Source organism: Ictidomys tridecemlineatus, chromosome 7, assembly GCF_052094955.1.
Source record: "Ictidomys tridecemlineatus isolate mIctTri1 chromosome 7, mIctTri1.hap1, whole genome shotgun sequence".
Taxonomy (NCBI): domain Eukaryota; kingdom Metazoa; phylum Chordata; class Mammalia; order Rodentia; family Sciuridae; genus Ictidomys; species Ictidomys tridecemlineatus.
The window spans coordinates 137938910-137953086 of record NC_135483.1 but is presented as its reverse complement, the minus strand read 5'-3'; the positions used below and the strand labels follow the sequence as shown (position 1 = coordinate 137953086).

General features: G+C 37.9%; 1 protein-coding gene across 6 annotated transcripts in view; it reads right to left on the bottom strand.

Moving 5' to 3' along the window:
* Window positions 1-7321: 7321 nt before the first annotated feature.
* Nostrin (nitric oxide synthase trafficking) overlaps window positions 7322-14177 on the bottom strand; it is a 56770-nt gene continuing 49914 nt past the window's right edge. For all 6 annotated transcript variants that reach the window (XM_040294423.2, XM_021727274.3, XM_040294425.2 and 3 more), the window contains 4 exons: window positions 12090-12215; window positions 11032-11143; window positions 9797-9886; window positions 7322-7536 (listed from right to left, as the gene is read on the bottom strand). In XM_040294423.2, coding sequence (XP_040150357.1) covers window positions 7400-7536; window positions 9797-9886; window positions 11032-11143; window positions 12090-12215 — 465 coding nt within the window. In that variant the 3' untranslated portion in view covers window positions 7322-7399. The remainder of the gene's footprint in view (window positions 7537-9796; window positions 9887-11031; window positions 11144-12089; window positions 12216-14177) is intronic.

Here is a 14177-nt window from a genome sequence, read left to right as displayed (position 1 = left end):
TGGTGTTTTTGTGATATTTATGTGGTATGAAGGAAACAAGCATATATTACCTCAAAATATTCCTCTTTGACATAAATACCTAATTAGAGCTGAAGATGGTCAAGAAGCAGAGTCAGAAAAGCTACCTTCCCTCCTGCTATTTGCCTTGAAGCAGAATGTAAAATATGATAATTTGCTTTCCCCAAAATAAATTTAAATAAACAAACTATCCCACCCTGAAAATCCCACATGATAATGTATGTTAGCTATTAATTCTGCAGTAGACTGAAAAGCCTACTTATTAAAGTTCAAAGATGATATCTATTAAGGAAAGACAGAAGTTAATCACTGAAGAGAGCTATCATCGGCTCAGAACAAACCTCCTTCATTGATTTACTCCCCTTAACTTAAACTTCCCTGTTTCCCACATCTAGAAGCCCAAACTCTTTCCTTTGTCTTGCCACTTTTCTAAAAACATATTACTCTTTGTTGAAGATGAACCAGAGTTCTAAACCACTGCTTTGAGTTATCTTTCACTGAGGTTAGGAGACCTTAATAAACCTTGTTTTTCCTTTTATTAACCTGAGTTTTGTTACAGGGGTCTGTGCACAATATAAACTTGAGGGTTGAAGATAAATTATGTTCATCCCTGAAAGGTGTATTTCTTTAAATTATTTAATTAAAATCTTCGGGAGTATTGATAAGGTAAAATGTGTCTTTTAAAAATGAAAAATAGTTAATAAGTATATGCTTTTATTTGTTTGGTGCTGGGAATTGAAACCAAGGGTGTTTTACCACTGAGCTACATCCCTAGCCGCAGCCCTTTATTTATTTATTTTGAGACAGGATCTCATTAAGGTGCTGAGGCTGGCCTTAAACTGTGAGCCTACTATCTTAGCCTCCAAAGTTGCTGGGATTATAGGTGTATGCCACCACAACTGGCTATTTGTTTGTTTTAAAGTATCAGAGTCAGGTAGTTTATTCCTAGCACTGAGATTGAGAATTTGTACACTGTGCCTTACTATTCTCTAAGCTTGTGAAGGTCATTCAAAGATTTAAAAAATGAGCCAAATTTGGAGTTGATAAAGTACTTGGGAAAATAAAGATTCCTGTCTACTATCATCGTAATATCATAAGAAAAAGAGAGAAGAATATTTTCTCTTACACTAAGAGGGATCTGCCCCTAGAATAAAAGATAATCCTTTACTTCAGAAGAAGATTGGCAATATCCTACTAAGATATCCAGAAAAGGGCATATTTTCAAAATTTCAAAGGCAAAGATTTAATTGTAATATTTGGACCATGTAATTCTGGTCTGTATATAAGTTAACCACATTGAGTCTATTTAACACATCTTGATTTGTTCCAGAATCTAGTTTTTGTCACCATCCTTTCCTTGTATATTTGATTGTATGTAGGTGTGCTGAAGTTGCATAATAATGTTTCAAGATATCATGGGCACAATTAAAAGGCCATAGAATAAAGGATTCCATGGTCCTTCTGCTGTCTTCTCTCTGAATAGTCAGAATTGAGCCAGTTAGTAATAGGAGTAGGAAGGGAGTGTCTCCACTCCTGCCTTGGTTGTGGCTCAGGGCTTTGCTCAGATAAACAGTAGAATTTCTTTGAGAAGAATGCAGTGAACTGGTAGAAATGTGTTAAGTGCCTCATACTAGTAGACATTCCAGCTTTTAGGAACCGCTGGTTTGTATTGTTTCTGTAGAGGTCAAAGTCTAATAAATTACCCTAGTGTGCTATTCTGCTTTGTGTCACTGTGACCAAAGTACCTGACAATAACAACTTAGAATAGGAAGAATTTATTTTCCCCGCACTGTTTCAGAGGATTCACTCTATGTTTGGCTAGCTCCAAGGTAGAATATCATGATGGAAGGGCGTGGCAGAGAAAAATTACTCAGCCCATACCAACAGAAAGTAGAGAGAGGAAGGAGTCAGAGAGAAGAAAAACCCTTCCAGGGCTTGCCCCCAGTGACCTACTTCCTCCAAAGAGGTCTCATTTCCCAGCAGTACCTGCAGTCATCAGTGGATTAATCCATCCGAACCCTCATGATCTAATCACCTCCCCAAAGCCCCACTTCTGAGCACATGAGACCTGGGGAGGCATTCTAGATCCAAACCGTAATACCTTGAGATTAGAATATGTGTAACTAATAATAGGCTTATCCTATTTCAGAAGGGGCTTGGCTAAAAGAGCACAATAATTCCCCCTTATCTATGGGGGATACCTTCTAATATCACCAGTGGATGCCTAAAACCATAGATAATGTCAAATCCTGTATATACTAGTTTATATACCTATGATAAATTAAACCTTATAAAGTATAAAGTATATAGTTTCCTATAGCAGGAAAGTCACAAAATGACTGTGTGGAACAATATGTGCTGCTGGGACCCAAAACTATGTAAAGAAAAGTACATTGTCATGCCAAGCAAAGCACCTTGGGCCATGGCAATTTCTTTTGACTTGTTTTTCTCAACAGGAAAGTCTACTCCAAAATTGGGGGTTATCCAGGCACTCTAGCCTAGTTGGGCTGGACAGCTTAGAATAATTAGTTAATACTTTTTTGGCATCCTTCTATGAACCCAGCCCAACCCTTTTCCAAGTCCTTTACACATATCTGCTCATTTGCATTCTCTCGACCTGTGAGGTTTATACTATCAGTAACCTTGTTCTGCAAATAAGGAGTCCAAAGAACTATGTTTAAGAAACTTCATGTCACACAGCTGATGAATGTTTGACTTAAGATTTAAACTAAGAGTTTGGCACCTTAGTCCATGAGCTTTACCTAGACTGCACTATACTGCCTTATGCAAAGACAATGTTTTTTTTTCTTTTTTCATTTTAATTGAACCTTTACTTTATTCATTTGTTTTCATGTGGTGCTGAGGAATGAACCCCCGAAGTGCCTCACCCATGCCAGGCAACTACACTGAGTATCACTGAGCTACAGCCCCAGCCACCACAAAGTTCTTAACAGTTAAGATTTGTTAAGGAAATAAGTTAGCATAGGTAGATGAGCTGGAAGAATGGGAGAAGGGGGAGACAGGACAGGGGAACAACTGTAAAAGGGCCACTGACTGGTCATTGACCCAAGATACCATTTTTACTCCACATTCCTGAAGGAGGATGAGGGTCAAACTGCCCTGAGGGTCAGCTGACTCCTATATGATATTCTGCTTGCAATCGCTAGGCCAGAAAGCACTTAATGACACAAATACACAAACGTAGGTCCTCAGTTTTTAAAAAGTACAGGTATATGACCTTCAAAGAGGCAGCAACCACACAAGGCATCAGGCCCCAAAGGGCATTGCTACCTGCCACTCCAAGGTTTTATACCACTGCAAGCTCCCATCCCCCACCCAAACAAAAGGCCTGTTGTTTTAGTGCATTTCCGTGTCTTTAACTGATCTGCCTGCCCATCTTTCAAATGTGTATCTCACTTTCTTTTGCCTTTTTACTTAGCAGTAACCTTGATCTGAAGGATATCTCTGCCTTGCCTTATTGTCCTAATCTAGGATATTGTACCTAAGGACCAAGGAATGATCACAACACTCCACAGCTGACAACCCTCCATAAGAGATTCTAAACAAATTTGAACTTACATAATTTATTTTTCATGCTTCTATAGAAGTATAATGATTTTTTTTTAAGAGCAAATTTTTTTGAAAGCAGGGGAATATTTTTTTCTAGATCCTTAGGAAATAGCCTCAATAAAATAACAGAGTAGCTGTAGATCTCAGAAACGAGTTATAAGTTATTAGGGTAGCTGCCCTCTAATTTTTGTTTTTATTTTTCTGGCAGAATTGGGTTTTGAAACCAGGGCCACCCTACCACTGAGCTATATCCCCAGCCCTTTTTATTTTTTATTTTGAGACAGAGTCGCACTAAGTTGCCAAGGCTGGCCTCAAACGTGATCCTCCTGTCTCAGCCTCCCAAGTTGCTGGGATTACAAGCATGCACCACCATGTCTGGCAGTACCTGACCCTTAGGACCTCTGTGACTCATTGAGAAGTCTCAAGGGATGTCAACTAGTCATCAACCCAGGTTTTTGTGAGACTAGAGGATGGACAGCTATTGACCTGTGCATTCTCTCTGCAAAAGATACCTGTTCCCACACTGCTGCAAATCCAACCCCACCTTCTCATCCCTACACCTCCAAGCTCATCTTTCCTGGCTGGGTTATACTTTCTTCCTACATGATACTGCAAAGGACAATAGGATGTGTGGGCTTGATCTTAATGTGCTTACCTTGCTCCCAGTCAGGCTGAAAGGTCGCTGGCATTGGGGGAAGGGCTTTCATCTTGGAGGAGGGAGCAAATAAACTATACTTAAATTGCTAATCTGCTTATAATATTGAACAATAAAATTTACTTTATCCAAGACTATTATATTGCCTTTTGATGGATCATAAGGCACTTTACGTGATTAAAATGCCTTTTAATCATGAATATTCATTATTTTGAGTAATTGAAAATTTTTAAAAAATGAAATTAGTAGATCTTTCTGGTTGATAGAATGATGAATGTATTAGCTTTTACTAAATTAGCAAGGAGATAAAGTAGAATAACATCTTTTCTGTGTTCAGTGAAAATTTGGTTCTGGCTTCCATGGTCTATAATTCAGATTGTTAATGGTGCTAAAAACTTTCTGGCATATGAAACTGCTTAATGGAGTATAATTATTAAATCCTAATTAATAGTTTAAAAGCATTAATATTAAAATTATTCTATATGGAAGACTTGGGCACATCATTAATTCTCACTGAATATGCACTCAATTTTATCCTAAATCTAAAATGACATCCCATCTGTTCAAACAGAAAATTCTTGCCTTAATAAAAAGGTATTCTACAAGTGTGTTATACCCAAATATATTTGTATTTTATCTAGTTTAAAACTGTAATGTCTCTCCTCTCACCTCTGTTTTGTTGTTTGGGAGCTGGGGACCAATTCTAGGGCTTTGTGCCTGCTTAAGCACACTCTACCACTGAGCTACAACCCCAGCCCCGATAGTAGTTCTTTGAGGCTTACAAAGTATGTGTCACAAATGCAAAAAAAAATTTGCAGCAACATTCCAAAACAAGAAAAACATTTATGTTTTCATGAAGTACAACTGATTTGCGAAGAAAAAGAAATGTCTTTTTTTGAAAATTGCTTCCAAAGGGCTTCAGGGTCCAACCACTATTAACATCACTTTCTCTTTACAGAATAGTCTGGTGTAGGCTGCAGTCAATTGCTACACACTATTTTATCCATCAGGGCTTAATGGAAGTAAGATGAAAAGGAAATATAAATTCTAAATCTCTTTTCATAGTCAAATGTTCACTATTATTCAGCCAACTTTCTTCATGCAGAAAACCTTCATTAATACACATTAAATGACATTAAAACTTCAGATCTGTTCTTCTTGACTGTAAGTTAAGTCTCAACAAATTTTACTTGAGTTCCTTGAGATCTAATATCTATAAATATCTATTGTGTTAGTTATATACTATATAAGAGTGTAATGACCCAGATATATATATATATATGAAACTTGGTTTTAGAAATTCCTTCTTAAAAGTATAAGGATATAGGGGGAAAGGCACACTCATTTATTGCTAGGGGGACTGCAAACTAGTGCAATGATTCTGGAAACCTGTATGGAGATTCCTTAGAAAACTTGGAATGGAACCACCATTCATCCCAGCCAACCCACTCCTTGGTCTATACCCAAAGGACTTAAAATCAGCATACTAAAGTGACACAATAACAACAATGTTTATAGCAGCTCAATTCACAATAGCTAAACTGTGGAAGCAACCTAGATGCTCTCCAATAGATGAATGGATGAATGGATAAAGAAATTGTGATGCGCGCGCGCGCACACACACACACACACACACACACACATGCTGGAATATTACCCAGCATTAAAAGAGAATAAAATTACCGCATTTTCAGGTAAATGGATGGAATTGGAGAATATCATGCTAAGTGAAGTAAGTTAATCCCCAAAAAAAGAAAGTTTAAATGTTCTCTCTGATAATTGGATGCTGATCCATAATGGGGGGGGGCATGGGAAAAATGGAAGAACTTTGATGGGGCAAAGGAGAGGGAGGGGTTGGGAGGGGGCCTGAGGGTAGGAAAGATGGTGGAATGAGATGGACATTTTTACCCTAGGTACATGTATGATGCGACACTACATCTCATGTACAGCCATAGAAATGTAAAGTTGTGCTATAATTGTGTACAATGAGTCAAAATGCATTCTGTTGTCATATATACCTAAGGACAGACTCTATGTGGCACAAAAGTAAACATGTCCAGGTATTTCCATCAACACCATCACCTTCCATTCCATCTCAGACAGATTTAGTCTGTTTTCTGAAAGATGCTGCTTTAACATCCCCATTTCTAAACTGTTTCTTTCAGAATAAGTTTGGGGGCCTAGCCTCTCTCATCCCTAAGTCTTTCATTACAGGGTGTTTGAGGAAGTAGCACAAATATTATTCCATTTTAATGGAAAGTGTTGGTTTCCAAGATTTTCCTTGCAAACTGGAGACTCAGTAGCATTTCAAGTTTGTTTCACAAGGGAAAAGGCTTCCACAATGACCTATTTGGGAAGTACAAAATTCCTTATTTCCAATTAGTTTCCAAATAGGCAAGGAGGCATGAGATTTCAGATACTTGTGCCTCCTTATCCTTTTCTATCCACCTAGCTCTTGTCCTCAGGTCTCCGGTCATGTCTGGCTGACATTTGCCCTAACTATGAGCAGCTGGTGTGGGCAGGGACTGAATAGGAAGCCCCTGCACAGGAAGTCATTGTCTGAGGTTGAAGCTCCATTCTGCCTCGGATCTGGACGACCACCCCTCTTCTGATCCCATGGGCTTTTGACCTGGGTTCCTGATCCTCTATTCTACTGTCCCCCAAACTGGATCTATCTTGCTGGTATCTTACTTGCCTATCAATCACTATTCTTGTTGGACTTAATCTGTGTTTTTTCTTATTTCCCAGGCCTTTCTTTACCCCTGGTAGGTTTGTTGTGTCCTGTTGCTATCCAAGTCCAGAGGAAAAGGACATCTAAAACTTAATTGCTGTTCTACCAGGTAACTGATTTCAGGCACATGGCTCTACCCTGAACTAATACCTCCCCACCACCCCTGTTATGCCAGGAGTTCTCTAGAGTCTCTTTGATTTCAAAAACTCTAGTAACCATGGAGTCTCTTTCTTGCCTCCTTCACCATCCATCGTTTATGTGATTCTGTTTCTAGCAAATAACTGTGAGTGCAAAGTGAAGTGACCTACAGATAGGACTCTACCACCCATTTAAAAAGAAAACTTCACAAAGATTACAGCACTTTATTTTTATGTGCACCACACTGCACAGTTTACAAAGTAAGTCAATGTGCTAAGGTGTTTGTTTTATGCCTGTGTAGCTGTGTTCCCAGGCTTTGAAGGTAGCTCTTCCACATAAGCCGCAGGAAAATGGCCTTTTTTTCCATTTAAAGATCCAAACCACCATCCTTCTTCTTTCTTCTCATGTAAAGTCACAATGTCTCCTGTGAAAATACACCTTTAGTTAGGCAAATGGGTCTCTGCAACTTGAGCATATGCCAGAGCCTTACTGGTAGGAGTTTTAAGGAAATCCTACATACAAAGGTTTAACTGGGAGCATCATTTTCTGCATTTGATACAGCTGATGAAGAAAACTTTGTATGAAGCTGGCATACTCCCGAAGAATACTCAAAAGACTGAAATAATTAATAACTGAATTATGCCATGAAATGGTTTGCTTAAAAGCAAAATTAGAGCTTTGGGGCATGATGCCCCTGTCATCCCATCTATTTGGGAAGCTGAGGCAGGAGGATTTCAAGTTTCAGGCCAACCTGGGCAACTTATTGAGACCTTGTCTCAAAATAAAAGGGCTAGAGATATAACTCAGTGGTAGAGCATCCTTGGGTTCAATCTCTAGTACCCACCCCCCTAAAAAGGAGTATCAAGTTGGATTTCAGGCTGCCTGGTTCACTTTGTCTATAACAGAGGGTTGTCAGCAAACTGTTTTTCAGTGTTGTTCTTTATGTGTTTCATGTGTTGATGGCCATGGTGGCTTGGTATGTTAACTTCTACAAACATGTCTCAGATGATGATCAAGACAGCTTAGAATCAAAACAGTTCCTCTCTCTCCACCTAGCTTCACAGTCCAAAATTCAAAAGAAATGACTTCCCACTTATCAATTTAGATAATATCAATAAAACATCAATTTGAAGACAATGCTTTTTTAAAGCATTGATTCAAATAAATGGAATTCCTAGCTCTCACCCAGTTCTCTAGGGGTTCTTTTAAAACCATCATTGAGATATTAATAACCTTAAAGTATAACCTGCTACCCCATATCCTTTGGCTATCCTCTGTCTTGTGGGAGAGTCCTTTCTCTCTGGTCATTCCCGGGATATGAAAATAAGAGTTTTTTTTCAGCATCCAAGATCTACTTCTATAGCATCCTTCTGAGGTCACATTTCAATTTTTTTCTCACTCTTTTTCCCAGCGATTTTCATTGGAAGGTGAAGAAGACTGTTAAACCCCTTTTATCTTTTTAAAGTCATGAATCACTGTTTATTCTTCTAGGAGGTCATTTCTAACTTAAGTTCGCCCTCTAAGGAGTTCTCCCAGGTCAGCAGATTGTTTGACAAATCTATTAACAGGAATTCAAACAAATAATTTGAAATTGTATTGCCAGTTTCCCTAAGGCCTCCACTGTCATGTTTCATTTAAAGAAACTACTTAGAATATGGAGCAAAGGTGGACTTTGCAAATAACTAAGAACTGAAATAACTGCTGTTACTGTGAAACTCAGGATCCCTGAATTCCAGGGAAATATGTTCTTGTTCTTAAAGAAGAGAAATAATTGAAGAACTCTGACACACACTGAAAAGGAAGCACCTATTAAATAATAGCAAATGTATAGTGTCCCTGTTGTTTAGCTGCAAAATCCATCTCAAGTTTCTATCAAGCCATATCCACACCATGAGTAATAAGCCTTCTCCCATCACAAAGCTCTTTCTCATGAATCCTTCCATTTCCAGATCTCCACCTTAGCTTTAATACCCATACATGGACACCTAAGGAAAGTTGAAGCTGGAGACTTGTTCTTGTTTAACAATGTTGAGGTTTACATCATCCATAACATTCCTTGTTAAATAAAAATCATAACACAAAAAAGAGGGTCTGATAAGATTGGCAGAAATATTTTCCTGTGAAATAAATGGGATAAAATTAAACTGGGGCTCTAAACCTAGACTTTAAAATATGCTATTCTACTAGCTCATGAGCAGATGTCACCAGTGGGTCTCATGTTGGAAACATAAAGAGGTGGCGCTGCAAGGATAATGGCTCTCATTACCCTTGTTCTGCCCCCATGTAGCACTATGATTAAGGGCACAACTGAATTTGTCAGCTCAAATCTTGTGCTGCCACTGCCTGTAACTTCAGCCAAAGTACTTACCCTTTTTATGCCTCAGTCTTATCAGCTATAAAACAGAAATAAATACAATCCCTGCCTTTAAGAATTTTTATGAATGTTAAATTGAACAATATGCTTTCAACAAGGTCTGGATTGTAAGAAGAAAATAAATCTTAGCCAGCATCATTATTTGAGCTTCAGTTTTTCAGGTGCCTTTCTTTATTTTCTCAGAAGGGTGATTATAAACCTCAACTGTCTTGACATTGGTGGTTAAGACTGCTGTGCTAAGACAGGACTTCATGCATGTCAAGGATTTCAGCATGGGAAGGCAATTAAAATATCTGAAAATGATTCTTACCTTTTTCCAAATTCAATTCATCATCTTGCCTGGCTTGAAAAGAATACAAGGCCTTGCAAAGACTGTTGCTGAGCCGGGCCACGCCAGAGGCTAAAAATTGGATTAAGTTGTAATTACCATGCTGTGTTAGTAGGCAAAATGAATGATCAGAAGCTCTGGTTATTTAACAGTGTGATGCAGAGTTTATATATAATGAAATTTTCTCAAAAGTTTATAATTCTACCTAATGGTCATTCCTTGATTCAATAAGTATATATGAATATATTATAAGTATATATTCAGTGTATATATAAAGAAGCCTCCTACTTTGTATATAGAATATGTATACTATATAAACAAAAAACATATTCTAATATGGGAAATAGTTTAGAGGAAAAAAGCTATTGTCATCATAAGAGTAAGGATGACAATTTTAAATTACTTGTTTTTCATACGAGCTTAGTTAACATCATTAGATAATCTGTGTGGAAGTTGCATGCATGTTTGGGAATGCACATCAGTTCTGTCAATCACGCAAGACTGGCTATTTGGAGCATGTGATTCTTATCATCATCCCTTGGTGATAGTGGAACTGTTCCTCAAACAATGTAATGGAGACTTTAATATATTGTGTAGACCATAATGCCCTGGGTTTTTTGGAAACCTTTTCTCTGTCTATTTGTAATCAAGAAACCAGGCAGTTGAGATTATAGTAGATAGTTGAACAATGAGGAATAAAGACCTCCGTGAGTGAGTGCCTGTCAAAAGGTGAAGAGCAGTGGGGTGTGGCTGAGCAGTGGGGTGTGGCTGGACAGTGGCCAAGTCAGATGACTGAATAAAGGGATGGATAAATCAAGTGTTCCAAGTGTATGAGTGTCCCTGCAAACCTCCTGGATCACTGTTTCTTGCAGAGAAGGCAGGATTTCTACGGAAATTTAGAAGATGCTACAGAGACAGAGTTACCAAGCTCCTCAAAATGGGTAGGATGATTTGACTGTGTGGATAGCAGACTGCAGACTTGGTATCTGCAGTGACTCCTCATGGTATAAATGCTTGCCCCAGCCCCCACTCTTCTTGACTCCCCCCACCTCTTTTGTTAAATCTGTTCATAAGCTGCAGATTCTAATGAATTAATTGAAAAATAAATTTCTTTGAGCAAATATAGATCAATGTGGTTCTGAAAATAATATTTAAATGCAGCAATGTACTTTACCAAGAGGTAAATCAGTCCCAGATTACTGTGGGCTTTGGATTACCTGAAGATGAGAGGCCTGAATTACGCTGTTCACCAGAAGTCCTGCTCACCACATTCTCTAATCTCTTTGCCAAAAAAGGCCGAGATATTTTCACATAAGTATGAGTATGCTCCTGTTCAAATAGTTAAAAAAAAAATGTCATTTTAAACAACTCTATTATCATAAGTACTCATGAAAATGACTCAGGAATTTGTTTTCTAAATTGGGGTGAGGAATGTATATATAAATTATTCAATACATTCCTAAGCCCTACTATGTTTAAGTTTTCTTGTTTCAGAAGGCTTAGTATTTTCAGAATTAGACAATTACTGTATTTAATAGTGTGAATTTCCAATTTTGACCTGTTTATCTAGACCATATAATAGCATTTGTAGCATTACTTCTACAAATTCAACTTCAATGGATTTTAATGAAGTGAAATTATTGCAACTCTGTCTGAATGACTGAGAACATTTTATAGCACTAGAATCTCTTAGAAAAAAAAATACCATCCCTTCATCACACCTCCCTTTTCTAACAGAAAACAGCTACAAGCAATAGCCACCCATGTACATCGATGAGTTCATTACCAATTCCTGAGAAGTGCAACTGTGGAAAAGTACATGGGTGTGAGTTTTTTAAACTGAACTTATACATTATCCGCATCATATAGTATATGAAGCTATGCACTAAGCACCCATCACAAGCTATGTTAAAATGAGAAAAATGCATGTAAAAAAACCTCACAATTTAGGTCTATATGAATACTAAAATTTTAACTTAATAGAAATTTTACTATAAAAACACATTTCAAGGCTAAAGTAAAGGTGTGAGGAGGGAGAAGAAATACAAAATATTTTTCATTCTTCATAGTAACTTAACCTACAAGGAACGTATTCAATTGTATGTAGCTTATTGTACTCAGGAGAAATAAAAATAAATTTATCTTAAAATTTTGCAAAAAAGTTTGGGACATATGGCACATGTAATTCATCACAACTTTTTTGCTTTGATGTTAATTTAAGCCCACCACATAGAGAGTCCAATCAAAAAATTATAATCGATCTCTTTAGCTTTACCTTTTCTTTCCACTTGAAAATGGAGGTACTACAGGGATGGCTGGGTTTAGGTCTTTGCTCAAGTTCTGCTAATACTGATGACAGTTTATAGGAGTTGGCTTGCAGAAGGTCTAGTTTCAAATTGTTCTGTGAATACATCATTTAGTCATGTGAGTAAATTTCTAGAAAATAAGGCACAACTGGATGGTTGAAGGGACAGCAAGATAGTTTTCAAAATAACAAGGTCTAGCATACATTTAACTCATGTACTGATGTGCACCAAAAATGCGGTAGAGAAAAGTAACTGAGGCCTGGGTTATATCCTGGTGGTAAAGCACTTGCCTAGCATGGGTGAGGCACTGGGTTTGATGCTGAGCTCACACAGAGAGGGGAAGAAAAAGTGAGGGAGGGAGAGAAACTGAAAGAAAAAATAAATAAAACTTTTATAGCAGTCCAGAGAAAATAGGAGTATCCCAGTCTGTACTACTGCAAATAGGATAAGGAAACCTTGTTAGTTACATTACTCACTACTTTGCAGTAATGACTGGCTTTATGCAATTTTATGCTGAGAAACAAGAAAGGAAATTATAAGTGTTGATTGAAGAAGGCAGAGAAGAAATACAAAATATTTTTCATTCTTCATAGTAACTTAACCTACAAGGAACGTATTCAATTGTATTTAGCTTATTGTACTCAGGAGAAATAAAAATAAATTTATCTTAAAATTTTGCAAAAAAGTTTGGGACATATGTGCTCTTTGCTAGTAGTAACAAAGATAAAATTCTATGCAAGAACAATGAAAGAATCTTATAATTCCATGGTATCATAAAATGTTTTATGGCTTTGATTTGGTAAATATTATTTGCACTAAGTTAACTAAACATTTTGTACGGTCACAGAAAATGTCTGAGAGTCTGTTTTAATGCCAAGTGCCATTGCAGTAGTGTGTCAGATCTCTATACTCCAGAGAACAGACACAGGCCTTTCTTTTCATAAGAAATGTCCCTGCAACAGCCTCCCCACTAAAAGAAATCTGCACTAAATCCCAGAACAGCTATAATTGGCTGCTTCTGTCCACTTTCTCCAAAGCACCTGAAATTGCCAGTTCGGGCAAAATTATTATATGCTTCCTTTCATAAGAGAGTTAGATAAAGAAAGCTGGCCCAGATTCTAGTATCTTTCAAAACTTGCTAAAATTTTTTACTGTTCCTGAATTCTCAATTAACCCAAGTCCACTTCTGATCACTTGAACCGCAGCAAAAACACACATCTTGCACACCTAGGTCATCTGTATCTGTTCAACTTTATTCCTATATAAAATGTTGAGGTCTTTTTCAAGATGCCCTATTAATGTGGGTTCCTCCAAAGTGGTCAAAATGTTCACCCTTCCTATGAATATCTGTGGTGCTGCTGGAGTCCAAGCTCTCCGCCAAAAGGTCAGTGGGACCATCCTGCAGCTCTGCTCCACCATCTCCTACCGCCAGCCTAGCCCCCAAAGAACCTCGCCTCTAAAGTTGCTCCTTGTTTCCTCAGAGGCTTTGCCCCTCACCCAGACTGCCCTCTTCCTTCCCTTTGACCACACCTTCCTTTTCTCTTGTTATTCTCTGGGGGCCTGATGCCAGTGGATGGATGAATGGAAAGCAGCATCTTATAAAAATTACAGATGCTCCTCACTTATGATGAGACTATGTCCCAAGAAACTAGTGTGAGATGAAAATACTTTGAGCCAAAAATGCATTTTGGTGGCACACACCTGTAGTCCTAGCATCTCAAGATGTTGAGGCAGGAGAATTGCGAGTTCAAAACCAGCCTCAGCAAAAGTGAGGTGCTAGCAACTCAGTGAGACCCGGTCTCTAAATAAAATAATAAAATACAAATAGGGCTAGGGATGTGGCTCATGGTCGAGTGCCCCTGAGTTCAATCCCCAGTATCCAAACTCCCAAAATGCATTTTATACACATAACCTCCCGAACATCCTCGCTTATCCTAGCCTATCTTAAATATACTCAGAACTCTTACATCAGCCTACAGCTGGGCAAAATCATTGAACACAAAGCCTATGTTATAATAAAATGATGAGTATCTCATGTAATTTATGGAATACTGGGT